The following is a 22,983-nucleotide window of genomic DNA, read 5'->3' as shown; positions in this document are numbered from 1 at the left end:
CTCGTGGAATTGGTCTGAATATGTCTGGATGTGGGCAATGTAGTATGCGCAGCCTCGTTCTCTCAGTCACTTTGGACAACATCACGTATGCTAGGCCAGGGGCAAACACTCCTCGAAATATGAGTAGCGCTTTGTTGGATATGGTTGCGCCTTGGGATTTGTGTCCCGTGATAGCGTATGCTAGGGTTAGTGGAAATGTGGACTTGTGGAACCATTTTCCATTTATTGCCTTTCGCTGATGCTTCGAGCGTCGTAATGTGAGCACGGCCACTGTTGTGTCCACGACGACAGTGATACCGTTGATTTCCCCCCTGCTAGTTACATTGATGCTCTTGATTTTGCACATTGCTCCATTTGTGGCACCTATTGCGAGGTCGATGTTTTCCGTTATCATTGCCTTCGCCCCCATGCAAATTTTTCCTATCTCGTTGAAGCTTTTGTCCTCCAACCATTCTTTGAGAGCTGGTTCGCTCGCGGCGTTACTGTGTATTTGAACATGCACAATCATCTCGGGAGTGTTGAATTTCTCCACAAGCTCATCGTTGAAGGTAGCGACATCGACTCTGTGCGTGCAAATGATGGTTGTTTCGGCATCGATGAAGTGGCATTCACCTTCCTTGTCGACAATGCACTGCCCCAAACAGTCGGAAATCTCGTCAATTGTGGGCGTCCTGAGTCTTATGGTATGCAAGAATGCCAGGAACGGCATGTCTCGTGCATGTCGCACCGAGAATTGCATGTGGTACATTTTCGCTTGAGCTCGATGCGCGGAGGACGTGATGTGGCACGGCTCGCAGAGATCCTCGCGGTGTTTGCAGACTGGCGGTAATTGCGCCAGGTCACCAAAAATTATGAGCATTTTGTGTCTGAATGGCTCATGCAATGTGCCATTAGTCACATTGACGATTTGTCTTACCACGAGATCGAAAGTCATCCTTGTTAGCATGGACATCTCGTCAATGATGATCGCGTTGGCTTCCTTGATTGCGAGGTGTCGCTCATTCGTCTCATGGATGTTCAGTGGGTACTGACTGCTGCGCACAGGGATCTTGAATTGGTAGTGTACAGTGGTTGCAATCCCGCTCAGCCGCGTCGCAGCCGCCCCTGTTGATGCACAGAGTATTGCCGTTTTGTTTTGCGCTACCAGGTGCGAAACATAGTACCGTATCAAGAAGCTTTTGCCGCTACCTGGTGTTCCACAGACAACGTGCAGCCCCGAGCTTGTTGAAGCTAGGCTTTCGAAGACTCTTTGTTGTTCTATTGTCAATGCGGCATTGGCGACGGTGCGAAACTCGGCCATTTTTTCCAACATCCTCGCGCGTGTTGGCCCTTCGATGGTTTGCTGGTCGATGTTAGGCGCTTCCATCGGGCAGTCTCGGATGATCGCAACCTTTTGCAATATCGTATTGATCAACTGGTCCGTGTGGTCAGTCGCTAGCAAGTTCCTTTGTCTAGAAGTGACCTTCTATCGAGTGTGCCACGAGCAATCGCATTTGCAGTCGTGGTAACTGAAATGGATATATCTATGATGCTTAGCAATTGCGTGTGGAGGTGGTTTGTTTTAAGCAACTGCCGAGAGTACTGTGGCATCAACCGCACAATGTATCTGCTCCGCTGGGCATCTCGTGTGCAGCTTTGGCATTTCCAATAAGTCACTTGCATGCCCATATTCTCGCAGGCATCCAAAAGTATCATGTTTCCGAGTGCGGCGCTGTGGCTCGAGATGCCTATGCCTTGCAAAGAAACGATCCTTTGGTTTGCAGACAGTAGCGTGGTTATGCCACAGACACCGCAGATTTGAAGGCTAGAGAAAATAGCCGCGCAATTACTAACCCATTGCTTGTATGTATCTGCGATGGTCAACCACGATGACGTAGCTGGCCTCAAGGACATCTTTCTTGATGTTATATCAAGTTGAATAGCTCAACCTCTGGCTGCTCTGAGCGTTGACGAATGGTCATGTTCGAAGGAGTTTCCGGTGGTCATTTCTACATCGTGACATGAATTGATGTCTTATGTTCGGGTTTAAACACCTACAGGGATTAATAATAAAAACCGTCCGAAACTTTGCTACAATTTCACTCACGTGGTTTTGTCTAAACGCAACAGGAAAAACAAAATGGACTGAACCTCTATCTTTAGAAGGTGAAAGAATTGATAAAATAACTTGAATCAAGCAAATACATTTTGTTGTGCGTACCTTTAGGAGAAGACACTCGTTTGGAGGCTGTAAACATCTCGAAAACAGAAGTGTTGCAGACATGATTAGTATGTTGGTCGAACCAAGCAAATGTAATGTTCCCTTGCGGAAACAGAATGTGCGAAGAAGTGTGCGTGCTCAAGATGAGGTGGTAAAAAAAAAAAACCATACGTAATGTATGGTGGAGAGCCGGCACATGTCTCTCCAAAAATTATATATCATAGGGGAACGTGCCATCCCCCCGTTTCGAATAGTCACCTCCAGTGTTGGAGGTGTAGCGCATTAATGCGGACCAGAGCAACAGACGGTGCAGAAACATTTCAGAATTGAAATGACCGTACATTCTACTTACGTGGAGTATCCTTTGTGATGTCCACAGCTCGACGAGAAGTCGCCTATTTCTTTGTTGGAATGTTGGAATCTGAAAAACAATCATGATTAGTCAATATGCATTCCTCATGTTCTGCATGTTTGGATATGTTGGTTAGCATATGTGCAATTTCCTAAAGATGATAAATTCAAGCACAAAAGCTATACACAATCTAACGATCAAAGATGTTCAAACCATCAAGGTAATCATCTTCACACATCTTCGAGCAGTTGTAGTTACAATTTTTGCCTTTGCAAGATTCCAAAAAATTACGACTATGGAAATATAAAAGTGCGTATAAATAACATCTTATTATATCTAAAATGATTCACTATGTCCATGATCTTATGAGTTGGCAATAGTTATCATTGACACTTTTGCAAACTTTGATCAGATCGCAACAATTATTGATGTTTGCATCCCATCCACCTCCAAACTCAACAATTATTGATGTTTGAAGTGATAGTGTCAATTGCCTCATAGTAGCAAACAACAAAATTCAGTAGAAAGAGACCAAAAGCTAGACACACCCTCTTGGAAGAAGAGATCTATAGAAACAACACTAGTCTTGAAAGATGACTGCCAAAACAACACTAGTCTGAACCACAAAGAAAGCTCACATCCACTCTTCAACGTGATCTCAACGTCAAGGAATCCAGACACGGTAGAGAGAGTCATAAAGCCAACAGCATCTGGCTTCTAATAAATGGAATTTAACTTTCAACACCTTTCGTTGCAAGTGTTTGCATTCCGTTTAAGAAAGCTACCATCGGCCTTAGGGCCACCTCTCTAGAGTTACAAGCACATGATCCCAAAGGAATCCGATAATCATTTCATTGGTTCTCAGTTGATTACTTGGCCTTACCTGCCTGTGCACTCCAATTGCAAGCGTCAGCATTGAAAAGCTTTCCGATTTATATTCACTAGGAGTTACTTGCCACATTAGCGGCAAGCTACCAGAAAGATGCACAAGCTAATGCGAAATGCAAAGTAGTTCACAATAATTTAGAAGGCATCCCCTATGCCAAGCAACTCATGCAACTTGAGTTGTACTCTCATGCTTCCAATCAACATTGTGAGGGGGCACCTCCTCTGATATCTAGTAGTAGAAGCAAGATGTGTTGCCGGCAGGCATTTCAACTCTTGATGGAGGATTGCTTGCTTGTTTGTGGTAGCGGATTTTCTGTTGAGCTCTTGGAGATCCGGATGGAGTCTAATGATTGCCAATGCAAGACTCTAGAAATCACAAATTGATCCTAGCGAGCAGTCGGATGCCCATTGTTTTATAGAGCATAGAGGTTCATCAATATGGGGTCAGAATACCAGTTTGGACCTAAGAGGGGGCTTCAAGGAGGGCCATATAGCTCTGTGATATAATGCCCATGTAGGGAAGCAAACCTTGCATTGGTGGTGGCAGAACCAATTGGATTGTTATACCAGTAGAGTACCGGACCAGAGAAGTATGTCTAGCACCTATGGCCTAGGAGTAGCAATACTAGGTTTTCAAGTGATCGTGCCGAGATAGCTCGTGCCAAAAGGGGGACTTCTTTGATAGTACGTGTGGTGGTCCTCAACAAAGGAGGTTCACGCAATGGATTCCTTTAGTTGCTCTAGCAGCACACCCAGCTCCCTGGATATGACGTTACATCTAAGAGTTGTGTTGGAGGTCAACATCTCCTAATATACCATGGTTAGGTCATGAGCGGGCCTTGGTTGTGGGTGTACTCGCCCCCTTGTGAGTGTAGTATATGTTTAGGCTGGGTGCATACTAGAGCATGTTGTTAGAGTCCAGGCCAGTTGATGGATAGCCGAGCTCTTAGGGTGGATCAAGCTATCCCTAGAGCAGGTATGGAGGTCTAGAGGGCAGCCCATAGTGGTGCGCTACATGGCGAGAGTTCCCAAGAGGAGGCTTGTTCAGGGCCCTTGAAGACCTACTGGCTACTGCATGGCAGCCCTTCTAGAGGTGCCTTGGTTAGGCTAGTATGGGGGCCCAATGTGGGCACCCTTTGGTGCTATAGACCCATTGTCCCTAGCAAGCTGATCCAACTATTACTTTATGTTCATAATGGCAATGATCTACCATGAAGCCTTTACTAGTTGGAAATTCATTATCTTATCTAGAATCGCGGGCTAACCATGGACAAAATGCCCCTTCTTCCCATGTATTTTTTAACCATGACAAGATTTCATGCAATGTTTGTACTCACTTTTAATACTTTGCCCAATATTTGATAATTCGTCTTTGTTTTAACGATGACAACATTTCACACAATATCAAAGTTTTAATGGTTTGCCCAATATTTACTAATTTGTCTCTATTTCAACCAAATTGCATTCAACTAAATTCGACATCCTATCAATTACAAAAGAATCACTCATAAAGCAGGTTGTGTGAATTTCAACCCAAGCCCTCGACAACCATGCCAATCTCAAGGGTAATGTTGATTCCTTGCTCAATAGGTAAAACACATAAATGTCTTCAACATTGTCTAAATAGCCAACTAATTCCATTTCATCTTTGTGTCCCATGCAAGCGGAACCTTGACAACATAATTAGTTGTTAAAAGTGTCCAAACCAATGTTTCTTAGTATTTTGAGACATGTAACATCATGCATCATGTGTTAAAATTTTGACAAATGTATTATCATATGTCATATGCCAGATTCTTAAGAAGCACTTTGAAACAATTCTACTCGCTTTGTGATAGTCATGTAAAGGAGAATATTTCCAAGGGACCTTAGAGAGTGAGACAAAGAAAGAGAGCTTCTTGGCTGGAATCCATAGGGAGTCTTCCAAAGCTTGACAAGACCTTCATAGTCTCATACAACATGAGAATACCCTTTGGTCCAGGAGACAGCCTAAATATATCATCCCCCTTTTCAAACTAAATTCAAATTTCAAATTACTATTATTTTGGCCCCCTCCCCCGGCATGTAAATTAACCTAAGTTATAAGACCCTACCTATAAAATTAACCCAACTCCTCCCTCCCCTCTCCTTCCTACTTGCCCTCACTGCTTCCCATCTCTCACTAGGTTCTCGCTTAGCCTACCCTTGCCTCCCCGCCCACCTCCCATCTCTCCCTCCCCCTCGGCATGCCCTCCCCCCCCCATCTCTCCCTCCCCCTCAACATGCCCTCGCCTCCCCTCCCACCTCCCATCTTTTCCTTCCTCTCAGCCTACCCTCACCTAGCTCCTCCTACCTCCCATCTCTCCCTCTCCCTCAACCTGCCCTCACCCCCCCATCTCTCTCCCACCAGTCCTCGCCTCCCTCTCACTACCTACCCTTGTTGTTGCTCATCTCTGCCTCTCCCTTAGCCTCCCCTCCCACCTCCCATCTCTCCCTTCCCCTCAAAATGTCCTCACCTCTATCTTGCCATTGGCCCTTGCCGCCTCTTATCTCTCCCTCCACCTTAGCTTGCCCTAGACCCCCCTTTTGCCGCCCATCCCTCCCTCCCACTCAGCTTGCCCTTATGCCGTCAGCCCTTCTCCCCCCTCGCCTGCCCTTCGGTCCTCCCCTTCCCACTTTGACACAAGTGACATTATGTTACGTTATATCATGTAATGTTACAATAGGCTAGGTTAGTTAATGCAAAGTTAGGTTAGGTTAGGTTTTTGTTAGCTTATGCTAGTTAGCAGTAGGTAGGTTAGGCTAGTTAACATTGGGTTAGCTTAGCGTAAGTTAGGTGAGACACATATTTGGTTTTTTGTTTGTATGGCATGTGATTATATAGACCCATTGATAGTTGCTAATTTGCCTTTATTTTATGGTATTTGGTTTAATAGCATGTGAATTTTTAAAGCAAAGAATAAGAGTTGGTGGTGTTTGAATCATGCCCATATTATAAAAATAAGGTGGGAATTCCACTAAGACCCTAACTTTTGGAATGCTATTGTAGTTGTAAGTGTTAGTCTGCTATTGTAGTTGTAAGTGTTAGTCTGCATTATGCGTATACTTATGCAATGCAATGGTCTCTCCATTATGCAAATGAGTAAGTTGTTGGTTCTTTGAATTCTAAGTTGAAGAGAAAGTAGCCCACCATGGTTTGTAGATTTGTTGATCGTGGTGTTTTTTGAGAACCACTATGGCCTTGCTTTCCAGATTGACGTTGAGCCATTTGCGGCTCAAAACCCATAGGGCCAGATCTGTCACCGTGGTCCATGGTTGTGCTTGTTAACAGCAACAATGGACGCATATGCATTGAATTCACAAGTCCTAACATAGGGAGGAACACACACAAAACATGGAATTTCCTCTTCACCCAAGGAACACCACAGTCCTGGACCCCAATCTTGCAAATAACACGAGAGTTTCAAATTGGGAAAAACCACCTCAATAGTGTTTGCAAAAAACAATTTCCAATACAACTAGCGACAGCAAGTACAATCCATTGCGCACAAGGCCTTTCAATGGACTCTCTTGCATTCGATCCTTCAGGAATAAAAGGACACGGGCTCATCAACATTGCACTCTCACGTGTACGAGACCCAACTAACTTATACATCTTGAAACCATTGGAACAAAAAAAATCAAGATCGACTAGATAGTTGTACAAGAGCTCAATCGTTTGCGCAAGGACCGTGCATGGCACACCATCCAGCTAGACTTCGGTTTCGATGAACACAGCTAAGACTCCTTGTAGTACCTCAACACACGGTCATTACATGCACACAAGGACAACATAACTACAACTCGGAGTGTCCTTGCAGCAACTGTGCTATGTTTACAAGAGCTCCACACAAAAGACAGGGCCACGACATCCTTGTTGCGGGATTCAATCATGAATGTGGCATACGAGGACTTGGCATAGCTATGTACTACAAAAACTCCTATGAATTGATTTATAACGACTTTATGCACAAGGAGGGTGTAGAATGCTTGCTCACAACTTTCAAAAACCCACACCTTGAGAGCATCGCAATAATAAACATCTACAAGTCACCTAGAGCAAGTGTCACCACACTAATGAAATGCTTGCAACACCTTATGAACCGCACAACGCATGCAAGCATAACATACATCACCTGATGTGTGGTCTCAATGGTGACTCACATGTTGTAGGGATCTTGAAGGAATGCCGATGGACCCTCCACTCCAAGCTACTCCTTGTGAGAGCAATGCAAAGCACGAGCCATCCACAAGTGTCACTCAAGCGGCTCTGGGATTGTTGCAATGTGTTTCCACGAGAGAAAGAGGGGAAGGGCCCGATGGAGAAGAGAGGGAGAAGAGGAAGAGAAGAGGAGAAGGAAGGGGGATGGAGTGGCAAAAACAAAGGCACTACAAGGGAAACAAGAGAACACCCAAAGACGCTCTTGGAAGAGAAGAGGGAGCTTGTATTCCAAACTTGTGCATACAACAATGAAGACCAAAGTCAACCATTTGGCCTTTTATACAAGCCACCTTTTGAAGGGAGGACCAACCCTTTTCCTTATACCACTCTCTCTCATCTCTCTTTTGTTACAACCACATGGGCCCATATGATGCCAAGGCATTCTCTCAACCTCCTCTTGTCTTGAAATGGCTCTTGTGTTATCCATATATGGGATCCAAATGACTCTTGTGTTATCCTTACCAATTTGGATGATATCAGCGCCCTACCTCTATCCTAAGCCATTTGAGGCCCAAAACCTGCATGACTAGATCGATATTGTGCCTAATGTTGTGCATGGAATGGCATGTTCTTGGAAGCATATGTGGGTACTTTGCCTTTGCGCATTTGTCCATGGCACATTTTGCACACATTGCCACGTGGCAAAGTGGTTGTCAAAACAAGTTCATGCTGAACCATAAACAAAATTGTTGCTGAGGTTGCAAGATGCATTTTCCTCTTGAATTCCAATGATCCGCAACAAACACAAGGAAGTGAAGGTGTGTCGTTTATGCTTCTCAAGTACAATTTTGTTGGTTTACCTTGGACGAGATTTTTGAAGGATGTTTGCTTTTCACTAGGTTGTTGCAATTGTTGTGAGGTAGCAAGTTCAATAGGGCAATGCTCATTGTTTTCTTAATCAACTTTGCCAAATTTTTTCTTTTCTTGTAAATTTTCGCAGTAATCGCTTGCATCAAGTGCATGCATCCTGGTGACATGGCCATGTACCTTTCCGCAATGCCTTTTGTAGGTGCAAGATGCATGCCTTCCAGCAAGGCCAAAAGCATGGCCTCATTTTTAGCAGTCCATTGGATGTAAGCTCACTTTTGTTTACGCGTGTGGAGAGGCGCTACCTCAGGGGGGCTTGCCAATTCATCCACAAAGACAACGTGCATGTTCAATGACTCGTCACCAACTTGCGCTATGCAACGCGTGCCGACATTGTTGCGCTCCGTGACAAATGCGGAACTATGAAAGACATGAAAGTTTAAATTGTGGCAATGTGGGCCAGGTCAAAAGATCATATGGACAATCAAACTTACAGTTGTACGATCCTCGTTGCGAGGGCCATCAGCAATAGTTACTTGGTCAATTGCACCTCCCTCCCCATCAACTTTTATCACTACTACGCTTATGGTGGCCACAACAGTTGAAAATATCCCTTGCTTCATCCTCAAGGTCTAGGATGCTTGGGTTGCAAAGTTGGCAATTATTGTCTCGTTGACAAAGTGGATTGTTTCTTCGAATGGTTCGGCTTTCACCACAAGTGTTGTCGTGTCAAATTGCAATGAGAAATAGCAACTTCCACCCTCGCTTGACCCCTTCTTCACTGGTATTGCAGCTTCTATCCAGTAAAAACCTTTAGGGATCATGATGTCTTTGTACTATTGGACAAAGGACTGAGGGACAACTAGCGTAGTTGTCTCACAATTCTGACGGTCGGTGAAAACTTGACTGATGCTTTGCCATAGCTGGACGAAAAACTCACAAACAACAAACTTACAAAGCACCAAGCTCCGAAAAACCTTGTTTCATAGATGGAAAACAAGCACGCAACACCTTCCTCAGTAGATCGTCACATGCATGGTGAATCTCTACAGCAAATTGAATTTGCCATTCATAGCTTTACGCAAACGCATGGTGCCACCCCTTCAAATCGAATTTGCCATTCACAACTTTACGCGAACATATGGCGCCATCCCTTCCTTATCCTTGTCTACAAAAACCCTCCCAACACGGAGGTACAATGCCACAATTGAAGAGGAGAGGTAAAGCTGGGACCTTGAAACCCACAAATGGTGAGCCCAAGCGTGCACAAGTCGCTTCCCTCACATGCCCACCAACCTGCACGAGGGCATGTGTGCCAATGGAAAAATTTGCCATGAAATAGAAGCCAAAATTAATTTTGGCATTTGAAACATTCAACCATCACTAAGGCCTACTTTTGGCAAACCAAAAAATGATGACAAGATCAACTACATATGTAAAAAGCTTTCTAGCAATTATTGGAGCTCTTGGCCACATACCAGCAATGACAAAGAAACACAACAGCTTTTGTACCAAAATCCTTTTGTAGTACAACCACCATGGTAGCACCCTTCCAAGTCATCGTTGATAATAGCCTTCTCTCGTTGCTTAAAGATAAGCAACCGTCCAGCATGAAATTCTATTGGAGAGTAGTTGAGCATAACACACAATTGTGGATAGACTTCAAAAGAAAACAACCACTAAGAGTATGGACAGCAAAGGCTACAAATGGCAAGTGTGTGGATGGCAAGGAGAAGAGCAATCTTGCTCTGATATCATGCTACAAAATGAGAGTGTGCAAAGAGGAGCATACCCACAAGGGAAAGAGAGATTACTCAACAAGGGAAGGAGAGGAGAATGGAGAACCACACAATAAAGTCAACATATCAAGTCATATTGACTATCACCTTCAAAACGTGGAAGACTAAAATGATCGACCCAAGACAAGGAGGTGAACACCCATCTATTAAAAAACCAAGTCCTCATCACCTAATCCATATCTAATATACTCATCCACCAATCACGTGATGTAGATTTGAACCACCCCAATCACTCTAATGTACAAATTCCCTCAAAGAGAGGACTTCATTTCATTGGACAAGGTCTTAGAGTGGCATTTGTCTTTGTGCTCTTTCCTTGTAAAAGGATGTTTGAATCATCCTTTTCCTTTAGCTACTTTTGACCCTCTAATTCACCTCTTTTCCACATACAAAAATATCTTCGTGTTGCAAGTCCTAGATGAAACCTGATTTAAGAGCTAGTTGAAAAAACTGGTCTTACCTCCACGTGGCATCTAAATTCATAAAAAGCGAGGCCAATCTCCTTGTAGCACTAGATCCTAAATCCAAGAGTGACCTAGTCTTTAGGACTAATGAAATCATGGTACTCATTGTGGAAAAATTGGATCCTTTGGATAAATTACATAAGTCATTATCACTATTGTGGTCCCAAGCAAGAGGGGTGGCCTTTTCCTTTGTAAGGCTTACATATATTTTACACACTATTGTTTAAAAATGCACAAAGTCAATGTACTCTATGCATAGATTCCTTAGAGCCTCTGCACTGACATCCTCTAATCACAAAATAGTCATAGGAGTTGGCATTTCAAAGATCAAAATTGCCCTTCTTAGGGCATTGCATGGGATCAATTACTAGGAAGGAGACCACATTTTATTGGGTCAATTATTACTAAAAAGGGGACCACATTAGCAAAAGTATTAATCTTTATTCTTGCCTTGAGATTTGCCAGATGTAGTGGATGTGGCTCTCTGAATTCTAAGGGTGTCCTTCAATCTCAGGGTCAACAAAGGGCCTCTACAGCTTTTTCACCTGCAAGTCCAAAGGGATCAGAATAGCATGCAACGAAAGAGAGGATGCACCCCATTTCTAATCCTTGGGATTGGAATTATGCATAGCTCTCCTAGGCTTCATGTTAATCCAATCCACGAGATTAGATCAACGTGCAATAAATACTTAACAAACAAAGGAAATTTGATTACATAATTTTGTGCACATTTTTCGAAACTAAAGTCTTTCTAAAATGAATTTGCATTAAATAAAAAAAGTATTCAAATAGAAACTTTTGATTAATTCCTTGGATTTAGGGACACATTGTTTGTAGGTGTGGGTTTTGGAAATCCGACGACAGTGGGAGCAAGGGAAGATGTTAGATTGGGGAATAGTAAACAACATAACATTTTGAAGTCCAAGGCTTATTTCTTATAGATAAATAATCAAATTTACTTTTTTAAATATGGACCTCCAAACCCATTTCTTTGATCAATTTAGTGCTTTTTGGGTTCCATTTTTAGGGTTCAAGGCGACTTCGAATGTTTTGCAACGGTTTAGGACCATGAGTTGGTTGTTCTTGACCTTGAGGACTTGTTTATGATTTTCAGAAGGTTCAGTCCTATGCCACACAACTTGCTGGTTCCTCCTTAGACTCACGTATTTGCAAATGGAAGGAGCACTATGCCTTCATAGGGATGAAAAGAATGTTCTTGTTCATAGTGCCGAGGAGGATTGATTATCAACTTCAATGACAATGACCTTGATCATAATGAAAATGATGGTGTTGACACCAAAGAGAATGCAGTCACAAAGTGAGAGTGCATGTACACTTTTTGGTTGTGTAGCTATACCAAAAGTTCATCTTTTCTGAAATATCCTTGTACCATAAAATTGCCGGACTTCTCAATTCCTTTGAATTCAAGGCAAACCATGAGGACTATGTATTGCTTTTTTCAAAATTTTGTATATGTTGGAATTGAAATGAAAAGCACTCTTAAGTTTAGCCCTCTTTTGTGCATGCTTTTTTTCCATTGCGTGCCATGCAATGGTGTTTTCTCAAATTCTTACTAGATTTAAAATTTAGTGCTCATTTGAGCACAATGTTACCAGCTTTATACTCATAGCATTAATCCCCTAAGTCCCTCCTATCCCCTCAGGCCAATTTAAGTCCAGAGACATCGTGGGCTTTCATCTATTGAAAAAGTCAGAGATAAACCATGCTGATTCTCTAAAACAAAGAACATTCTCCAAAAACTCATGATGGCTGATCTCACTATTCTGAATTTCCAAAAGCTGATGTTGAAAACTGCGACAGAGCCAATGCAATAATAAGTTCTTTTGCAATCCATTGCAGCGTTGTTATAATCAAAGACATTCCTTCGTGACATTCACAACTAGTATCACAAAACGAAGAAATCCCTGCGTACAAATGCCAGAGCTAATATGTCCCCCTAGAGAACTTTACTTACTACAGCTAATATGCCAGAGCTAATCCAAAGTGGTTGAAACCAACACTTTACTTACCCATGAAGCAATAATTTTGAGTTCTTAAGCTTGAGCTAGTAATGACAGCAAGGGCTAGTAATGACAGCAAGGTCGCAGTCCAGATGTCAATTGTCTAGCTACTTGACATCCATGCCACATCCACACAAACATGATTTCGAAAGAAATGTTATTGCACAGCAAGATGGTCATCCCACAAGACATTTGTTGAACAGACAACAATACTTATTATGTGTACTGACATCACAAGACAACACTCGACACAACTTCTCGAGGTGTGACTTCATTTTCTATCAACACTATGACTGTCCATTTTCTAGTTTTGCTCATGTTCATTGCTGTTATTTAGTCTTTATACAAACAGTAGCTTTTGAAAGACGTCTTCAAAAAAAAAACACAAAACACCATTAAACTGTTAAGGCTCATGTGTGGAAAATCACATAAGAATCAGTTCCTTAACTCCAAAGTGCAATAATGCAGCCTTTCCAAGGTCGTGAAAAAATCAAAAGGAAATGCAAATAGTTTGACCTCAAGTTGACGCGATGTTGGGATGCATAAACCCTCATCCCTTGTGACAAAAATAACCTTTACATTTTCTTTGATCCTGCAATCATGTAGTCAATAAATTGCAATGCGCTGATTCTTAGAGAGATCCATAGGTCAACATTAGGCAGGTCAATACACTACTTTGATTATTCCCATTGCTGACAGAAGCATTGCAGAAGAATTTCCTGACCCACTCTCTGGAGAATGTAAAATCCTTCACAAATTCTCATCTACACAGTGGTCTTTGTATAGAAGCGGACAGCAAAAGCCAAACCTAAGATTGCAAGAGGAACTGCAAACTGCAATATTTTGATAATGAACTGGGAGGTCTTGTCGGGATTGTATGCAGGCTGCTTGGCAGGAGTGTAAGTTGGTTTCTTGGGAATAGAAGACTCATCAATATCCCCAACATAGTAGTCATCCAACATGGCTCTCGCACTTGAACTATGTCCAACATCCTCGAAGTCATCAGTAGCATCCTTGCCTGCAGAGTCATTATAAAACGATACCCAATAATGTATTAAGCCTGCTTACCATAAATGCAAGGGGATGTCTTTAAGTAGAAGCTTTGATACCTGTTGCTGACAAAAGAACATCTTCTCCTCCTGGATGTTCTCCTAGGAACTTTGTCACATCATATACCTGACAAAGATGAAAAGCAAAGCAAACACATAAATATCCTGCAAATTTTGCACCCCCAGGAGATTTTCTCAGGCACAGGGAGATACTTCTTGCACAGAAGTTCAACAGCGTTTAGAAACCTATCACATGATACTATCTCTGTTGTACTTTTGGATTCATGAATGTTCTCCTCAAACTCTCACGACGCAAACGATATCATAATTCTCTGGTAAGAATGCGTTTAGAAACCTATCACATGATACTATCTCTGTTGTACTTTTGGATCCATGAATGTTCTCCTCAAACTCTCACGAGGCAAACGATATCATAATTCTCTGGTAAGAATATGTTACAACCCAATATTTCAGGAAAACTATTTGGTAACATTTGGTTTTGGCCTGTTAATAAATAATCCTCTCCATTCAAATCCTCCAAGCAAACAGACCTTAAAAACACTGAAGGAGATTCAGTCACTTTCAAACAACCACAGATCTCTGGAAATATACACCACACTTCTACTCTTCCATATTGTTTGCTGAAGCTATACCTGATGCAAAACTGCTCCATTTTGTATATACAGACCATTAACCTGATATGTACAAATGCATTCCTGACCACATGATTATTTACATACCTACGAGCCTTGTACCCTCAGTAATGCACACAAGTAGTAAAGACACTGCCCCATTGACGAAATTTTACTCTATCTTAACCATAAGCCTGATCTGATGTGTAACCACCTGCTTGGTAATACTCTGATGCTAATATTAATATCTCCAATCAAGTTCTCCGACCCCTTTGGCACTAAAAACATTCTCTTAAAATATATTGGTATTACCACATGCTTGGTAATACTCTGATGCTAATATTAATATCTCCAACCCCTTTGGCACTAAAAGCATTCTCTTAAAATCAAGCCGAATCAGCCTCTAATACTCAGACAAACATGGATCCACTAAATAGACCCTAATACTTAGTCCATTGTAGCACACTTGCCACACCACCTCTAATCATATATATGAACCTCTAATCCTACGGAAGACTGAGAAAGTCTAAGATCTAAGAAAGCACAAGCATCCCCTCTCGAAGTGAAGTTCAGTTCACAAGAGTCAGGAGGATAGATTCCTTCTCCAAAAGCACAAGCATCTTTGTACATCAAGTCTTGAAAGTCAGGAACATCTGGTACAAATAAATCATCTCTAAAACGCCTAACTAGGCTAAGCTTATGTAAAATGATAGGGCAAGTATTGATAGAAATAAGACGCTGCATAAACTCAAATTCATGAGTCAAAATATAAAAGTTTGATAAAAAGACAGCACAATTAGTGCCCATGGGGATTTCTATAATTTGTTGAAACAAAGAATCACCTACTGTGATGTAAAGATTATCTAAAAGAAAAACTATCCAAGAGCAAATATCTTCAACACTTACTACCTTTGTGTATCTTTTCTTTTTAGAATCGATGTCGTGATCTTTATTATTTAGCCACAAAAAGTCAAAACATAAAGCTGTTTTCTCAACTTTTAGCACTTTGCATCTATCTTTGTCAAATCTCAGTTTGAAAACTTCAGCCACTAGCTTTCTATTCTAAACTTCAGATCTTCCAGCTCGATCTTTATGTAAAGCGTGGTAAAATCATAGGTTTGAAGGAGAGTAGGAGACTCTTTTTCCTGAATGCTTCGATTTAATAAGTTCCCCCAAGTTCATGGACGGTAGGCAACATGGCTTTGAAGCAGTAGCTTAGCCATTTAGAGACATCCATCAAAGTAGTCACAAGCAGCTGCAATAAATCTTGGCTTTTTTGGAGTTTTGTGAAACTTCCAAGCAGCACAAAGAAAAGGGATATATAACTAGATGAATCCAGGAACATTCCCAAACTCATCCAAGCAGCACGGAGAAAAGGGATACTTGGATTGCAAAGAAACCCAGAAGACTTGCAAAAACTCCGGTGTTTTGAGACCAAATCCTTTTGAGAAACTAAGGCAGGGGCGTAAGTTCTGGTAGACGAGTTCACTTCTATCAAAAGACATTAAGTTCTGGTAGACGAGTTCACTTCTATCAAAAGACATTCTAAGGAAAACTTTTTGCAAATAAAAACAAAGTTAATTGGAACAATTGTCCCTATAAGACATGACAAATTTCCTATGGAATTTTTGAAGAAGAGTTTCATCTTCTTTAGAAAGATGGTTACTTTGCTTTTCTGATAATATATTTTGAACTCCTAAACTTTCTTCTATATGCAAGGCAAACTTTGAGATTCCCTTATCAATAGCTTTTAAAAGGCACGACTCTTTAAAAGAGTACAATTGAAATTTTGTGCCTTTCATGAAAAGGTCTCTTTTAAGTTACTACAAAACGAAATTGAAGTATCAGTTGTGACTACATGTCCTAAATCAGCATCAATAAAGCTTTGGAATCTCTTACTTTTACAACAACAAGGTTCTCTAAGAATAGAAGCTTTTGAATGCTCTGAAATCCTTTTACCTATCTCTCCATAGTTGAACACCTTTTGTCCTAAAGTTTTTACATACTTCCAAGCTACTACTGGATGCTTCCAAATTCTTCTCACATAATGAGGGAGAGAATCCATTACTTCAGGAGACTTCAAAATTGAGTTCAAGCCTACCTTGTCAAGAGAGGGAGAAGTAAAAATAGAAATCAAGAGTTCCTTATTTAGATAGAGTTCTTTGCTTTGAAAGGAAGCTTTTAGTTTTAAGAAGCGATCCAACAAAGTTGTATATAATGGAGCTTATTTAGATTCAAATCTTCAAAAGAGAAGTTTTCTAGGTGTATTGAAGTTTGAAAAGAACTTTGACATTATTTTTTTCAAAAACTTCTATTGAAAAAAGACCCAGAGACATTAGTCTATCTAGGTAAAGAAGTCTTCTTTTATAGCTCAGCACCGTTATCACTATGCCCATCTACACAATCATTATCACTATTGCTCTTTGAGGCTCTCGTAGCAATCATCAACTTTTCGTTGTCGTTTTCATGCTCCACTGTGTACTCTTTCACACAATCTTTGAGTATTAGCAGCTGTAATAAACTATAACGATCAGACATTTGCAGTGTATGCTCCTGAATTGCAGGACTGTGCAATCTGCCTTTATGGCATGAGATCCACATGCTTTGATAGCGACACTGCAAGAATGTGTGCCCCATGGTCACCACATGTGTGCTAGCCATCCCATTCTCACCTTGTATTCTAGACACCCATGGGGTTATGGTATTGCACGCCTTCTATAGTTCAACCAACGACAGTGAGGCTTCACTATGGTGGCCAAAATGGCCCAGAAAAAGGCTAGAAAAGCCTCCCAACTAAATGAAAGGACTAATGGTTTTCTAGGGGTTAAATAATAAATATAAGTATACCTAAGTCACCTAAGACCCCTATTTGTAAGACTAGAATATATCCAATCAATTTTTGTTTTTCTAAATCACCAAAGACCCCAAATCACCTAAGACTCCCAGTTCGCCTAAGACACCTAACACCCCTAGATCATCTAGAACATTTAGAACACCTAGGATTAGATAGGACAGTTAGAACTTTACTTCTAACCTAACTAGGGTTGGGTTAAAACCCTACATTGCAAGGTAGGTTAGAAGCAAAGGGTCTAAACCTTGGGCTGTAAATTTTTTTGCTTGCTGCTGCTGCTGTGTGCAGGTCTAGGACGACAAATGGCTATGTAAACCAACGATTGCAACAAACAACCGATTAGCAAGCAAGCTCGAAGACCGGCATTCTCGGTAACTCGGTAACAAGGTGGGCTAGCATCTAAGGACAAGTTAGTAGCCACTCAGTAGATTGATGACCGGATACAAAAGACGACTTGTCTTGCTCCTCTTTGGTAGGGGTTAAGAAGGCACCGGGAGGTGGTAGGGGTGGGCTAGAGTGGTTCTGTTGTGTTGGGCAGCTACTACCAAGTGTCAAGAATGGCACCACGTACGGGAGTCCCACTCCCCCACCTCCTAGATGCGAACAGCCCTCTCCACATCCAAAAAGAGCTAACAAGAGATGGAGAGGTGGTTTCCATCCCTTCTTATATTCAAGGTCCATTCGATTACACTTCTGCTTATGGGACTAATCCAAGTCCCCCAATGTACACGTGTCACCGGTACGCGCAACGAGGCCTTCAGTCCCTTTTATTTCCTTTCATCCGCATATTGCGTGTCACTCTTGTGGAGTGAGGAGAAATGGGAATAAGGACTTCAACTACTTGGAGAGCATGCATTTACTGCAAAGGAAAAGAGGAAGTTAACCAAGGATACGAGAGAAGATATGCGTGGGTATTTTTATTGTGGGAAGCTAGGCAACAACGAAAGGTTTTGCATTAAAAAGTAGAAGGATGAAGCTGCTAAAAGAGGTGAATTGGATGCATGTACAATTGAAGATTCCCCCTTGGGCACAAAGGTTGCTGGCTTCGTTTGACACTTGAGTCATTGATGATGATTGTGTGTTTTAAAGAGTTATTGGCATGTTATAGGAGTGCTTCAATGCAATAGTTTTAGATGATCTCATGGGGTTCATGTTTCAGGTGCTAACAAAGTTTGTGTATGGCTCATTCTTGTTTGATTTGTAGAATCCCATAGGATAGAATAGATGCATCTTGCAAGAGGTGTGAAAGCACAATGAAAGAAAGATGATAGTTCTCTATTATGATTGTGAGAGAGAGGTCTCTCTCTTATAGAAAGGGGGAGAAGGTAATACCTTCCCTACATAAGTGGCAATCAGCCCCTACATCAGTGCCACGAGGGGGATTAGGACCACATACAAAGGCCCCAAAGGCCCACATTCCACCCCCCCCCCCAAACGCCACAAGTAGATCTCTTGACCAACCAAGCAACGACCAATGCTGAAAACCAGTGCACAGTACCTGTCCAATCCACAGAGCAGTCGGCTGCTGCCAACTCAGCACGACTGCAGTCAGAGCACACGGGCAGGTCATCACATCCGCATGGGATGCACAGTCACTTGTTAGATTAGGGTCCAGTAACAGCCATGAACACACAGTAGTCACAGTCCACTCTGATACTAATGCTGGGCAGCCAATCTGCTGCTGCCACGAGTCAGGGAGGTGCCAAGTACGGGGGGTCCCCACTCCCTCGCCTCATAGTGGCGCATAGGCCTCTCCATGTCCAAAAAGAGGCAGCAGGACATGGAGAGGGGGTTTCCGTCCCTTCTTATATTCAAGGTCCAGTCAATTACACTTCTGCTTATGGCACTAATCCAAGTCTACCCGTGCTCGCAATGAGGCCTTCAGCCCCCTTTATTTCCTTTTATTACATAGTTCCAAGGTGCCACGAGGGGGGTTAGGACCACACACAGCCCCCAAAGGCCCACATTCCAGCATGCTCAACGGCTCATGGGCTTGAGCCTTCTTCTATTTGTTTTGCAGGCGACTATCTAGAAAGGCCAAAGCCCATTTCTTTTAATTGCACCGAATCTATGAATTGGGAGGGCTGGAGTAGATTAGAGTAGGAGAAGTCACATCAAAACATCAGGTACAACAGCAGTGAGGTGGGCTTATATAGTCCCCTCAACTATATCCTTTTTAGCCCTTCTAGGCCCAAACTAGCCCGATTCGTCCTCACTGTGACTAACTTGGCCCGATTTCACCCTTCATTGCAGCTTGGTACTGCTGATGTGTGCAGGGAATCCTCCTATAGAGGTGAAAACGCATTGTATAAAGCCCCTTTTGCTCCAGGTCTGTGTGTGTAGCTACAACCCAAGACATATTTTGCTCCCAATATGCACTGCATGATTTTTCTCACTTGGCTTAAAAAGGATAATGCTCACATATGTGTAGTTCTTCCTTAAATTTGTGGTCAACATTGAAAAGGAGAGGGCAGAAGCGACATTTAGTACAAGGACTTTTGTTTAAAAGACCTAAATAAATCTGAAGGAGCAGCACGAAGGGACTCGGATGGAATTCAAATCTTGATAAAAAAAAGTATGGAGTATGACACAGGTAACTAATTTTGATAAATTTTGCAAAGATACATGAACGGATTGGCTTAACCAAGAGAAGCCTTGCATTGTAAGGAATGCTAAAGTCAGTATGTCCCATGCTTCACTGCCTCCTCTTGACATCAACAACGTCAAGGCAAGCTGCTCGAGTAAGGGGAAATAACAGAAAGGAAGCTACTGCCTGTATTTAAGTAGGTATCACCCAACATGAAGGGAGCAGTTATGCTCTACTAGAAAAAACTGACTGTGATCCTCTCTACATATGCGAGAGCACAAATTGCAGTCTAGACAAGGTGAGCAGATGTGTTAATAAATCACTACCAATCTGTGGAAGTTGACCTCAGTTTGCAAGGATCACTATGTTTGAAAGTCACATTTGCTAGGCTTCATCATGACAAAGTTCCTTCACCATCAATGCAACTTCAAGGAACCCTGTAAGCAGGCAAAAGTGTAACTTCCTAAAGAACATTATGACAAGGCATAGTCCAACAAGATGCAAACACAAAGATTGTTGCTCTAATTTTGAGAAGATACATAAACGAATTGGCTTAAGTAACATAAGCCTTGCATTGTAAGGTAAGAAAAAAATACAGAAAGGATGCTAACGTCAGTGTGTGACCCGCTACTCTGCATCACCTTGATAGTGACAACGCCAAGGAAAAGATGCTACTGTCAGAGTCTGTAAGTCGGCGTCGTCCAATATGAAGGAAGTGGCTGTGCTCTATAAGAAGCAAAATCAGACTACGATCCTGTATGCCAGAGCACAAACCGCAGTCTACTCAAGGTGAGTACGTCGCGTTAATGAAAGCAAAATGAATCGCTACGATTCTGTGGAAATGGTCCCCAGTTGTGAGTCACGTAGTTGACTAGCTTAAGCAATAGAAAACCTTGCAAAGGGAACTCGAAGGAAGACCTACAAGATGAAAAATCGGGCGATCATCCTGTCTACAGGTTGCGAGTTGCCCAGAATGCACCCAACCCTACGTGGACAGATGGCGAGCAAAGATGAACTAGCCTTCTATCGGAATTGTCCTCAGTTGGAATGGTACGTTAGCGCCACTATCTCTCTCGAACAAGCGGGGACCTTTAGACATTTCTTAAAATCGTAAATCGTAGAGGCGATTTCCAATAACTGTTGCATGAGTCTCACTACAGTCCAGATCTGTCTGTTTCAAACCAAGGCATGGGATCCATGTGAGATATCACGGGCACATGCATCTTCAGGCAAAGTTGCAACAGAGAAAATTGGAATCCTGGCGTGATCGATTGGAAAGAGGTGAACTCACGGACGGGGATCAAAGAAGTGGAGGGATCTCAGTACCTGGGCTAGGAGGAACAACGAGGCCGTAGAATAGACGAAAGGGCGGGCAAAGGACGCAAATCACTGCTGCCCACAACTTGAAAAGGCAACTATTAAACAAGACACTGCCCAAAAACGGCGTGCAGGATGAAATACCTGTAAGGGATGGCAAGAAAGCAGGAGAAACACGAGACTTGGACTGAAGGGAGTGATAGAGAGGGTGGAAAGGCAAACCCGATGTGGAAGGGAACAAAGGGTACTAGTAGTACCTTGTCACCAATGAGAAGCCAACAATCCTGGGGGGAGCTATGTTCGGAAACCTCTGCGAGGGTGAAGAAGGTCTTGGACATGGCTATGGAGGAGGGGAGGAGGAAGAATGGTGTAGCAAAGATCCCTTGTTTGCTATTTATCGTGACAACTTAACATAGACACAGACTAGACTGCTGGTCAAAGCCGCCCCCTTTTTTAAAATTAAAATTACATACCGCGTTGATCAACCCCTTTTGACATTGAGATCCCCGCCCAGATGCTCTTCCCCTTTCTTGTCTCTATTCCCATTCCCAAGATCCTCAACCCTCCCCAAGATACAGTACTGACTCGTGAATCTTTGTACCTAGCAATCCCTCCTCCTTCCCACCTCCCATGGATGAGGAAATAGAATTTTAAGGAGGGCCGGCTCATTTGTACCCCCAAGCTCTTGAATTGGAGGAGGGCCGGCTTGTTTGGTGGTTAAGCTCTCCCCTTGAGGCATTGTGTTCCTTCTCCTTTGATGGGTGTGTAGAAATGCCCCCTCTTTGATTCACTTTGAAAATCTCCGCAATTGATCAAGAGCTCTAAGTTATCGTTCTTTGCATCTTTACATTTTTCTTCATTTCTTTTCTTAGTATTGTAAGGTTCGAGACTTAGTGAAGAAAAGAGAGTGCCAATCACCAATGTGTAGCAATTGGAGGAGATGGAATGGGCCAATCATGTAGCGGTTTGAGAAGTTTCTTGTCTCTATTCAAATTTCCAAGATCCTTAATCCTCCCTCAATACTTCATGGATCATTACTTTTGAAAGTAAGTAGCACTCCCTCCTTACAATGGGTTCAGACCACCACCAAGTGTGTGGTTCACACTACCCGACAAATGTCACCAACATGTGATTGGTGACATAAATTGGTAGCGAAGGGTTGTTGTTCTATTTGGCCGATTCCATCTCCAATCACATTAGTAGCTTGATGATTGGTGGTCCACTCATCAAGCACTAATTTATGTCACCAACATGTGATTGGAGATGGAATGGGCCAAATAGGACAACCCTTCACACCACCTTTTGGAGAATGGCCGCACGGTAGTGTGATCCCAATCTTAGATTGGATGCTCCTAGACTCTTTCATGGGGTCTATTAGCACGACCTCCTTGGAGGTCCTTTGGAGGGGGTATTGTATTGGAGAATTGGATTCTCCTTTGTGAATTTTCACATGTAATTTTTTTAAATGGTTGATCTCATTATGAGTCTCAAACTACCTTCTGTGGAGATCTTTTAAGCCATTTAATAGCACAACATACTTAAAAAATCATCTACTTTCTCCTTTGCATCCAAAAGCACCCACTTTATCACTATTCTAGGAGGCACTGCCCATGTGCACCATGTTGTCTTGTTATTTTTAAAAATAGGATCTGCTTAGGTGAAAGGTTATGTCAAGCTAAATTAAACCATAAGCCCTAAATAAGCCTAGGAGATGCTCTATATACATAAGATATGTATACTTCCCAATATACTAGGATGGAGTGCCCACACACACCT

The 22,983-nt window shown here is 42.3% G+C and overlaps 1 protein-coding gene across 1 annotated transcript; it reads right to left on the bottom strand.

Moving 5' to 3' along the window:
* Positions 1-13,186: 13,186 nt before the first annotated feature.
* Positions 13,187-21,623, bottom strand: LOC147900600 (cytochrome b5-like). The gene is made up of 3 exons (XM_087376845.1): positions 21,465-21,623; positions 13,881-13,947; positions 13,187-13,789 (listed from the first exon to the last, which is right to left on the bottom strand). Exons 1-3 carry the CDS (start codon positions 21,543-21,545, stop codon positions 13,536-13,538), a joined length of 402 nt encoding a protein of 133 aa, XP_087232971.1. The 5' UTR covers positions 21,546-21,623; the 3' UTR covers positions 13,187-13,535.
* Positions 21,624-22,983: the final 1,360 nt, after the last annotated feature.

This window comes from Dipteris shenzhenensis, chromosome 7 (assembly GCF_047967505.1).
Source record: "Dipteris shenzhenensis isolate YYH24624 ecotype China chromosome 7, Dip_SZ_1.0, whole genome shotgun sequence".
Lineage (NCBI taxonomy): Eukaryota > Viridiplantae > Streptophyta > Polypodiopsida > Gleicheniales > Dipteridaceae > Dipteris > Dipteris shenzhenensis.
This window is presented reverse-complemented; position numbering and strand designations above follow the sequence as displayed.

Coding starts and splice junctions, on each gene's coding strand:
- LOC147900600 (XM_087376845.1), bottom strand. CDS start 21,545: ATGTCCAAGACCTTCTTCACCCTCGCAGAGGTTTCCGAACATAGCTCC. Junction 13,948..21,464: donor GGCTTCTCATTGGTGACAAG/GTACTACTAGTA, acceptor CATCTTTGTCAG/GTATATGATGTGACAAAGTT. Junction 13,790..13,880: donor TGTTCTTTTGTCAGCAACAG/GTATCAAAGCTT, acceptor ATGACTCTGCAG/GCAAGGATGCTACTGATGAC.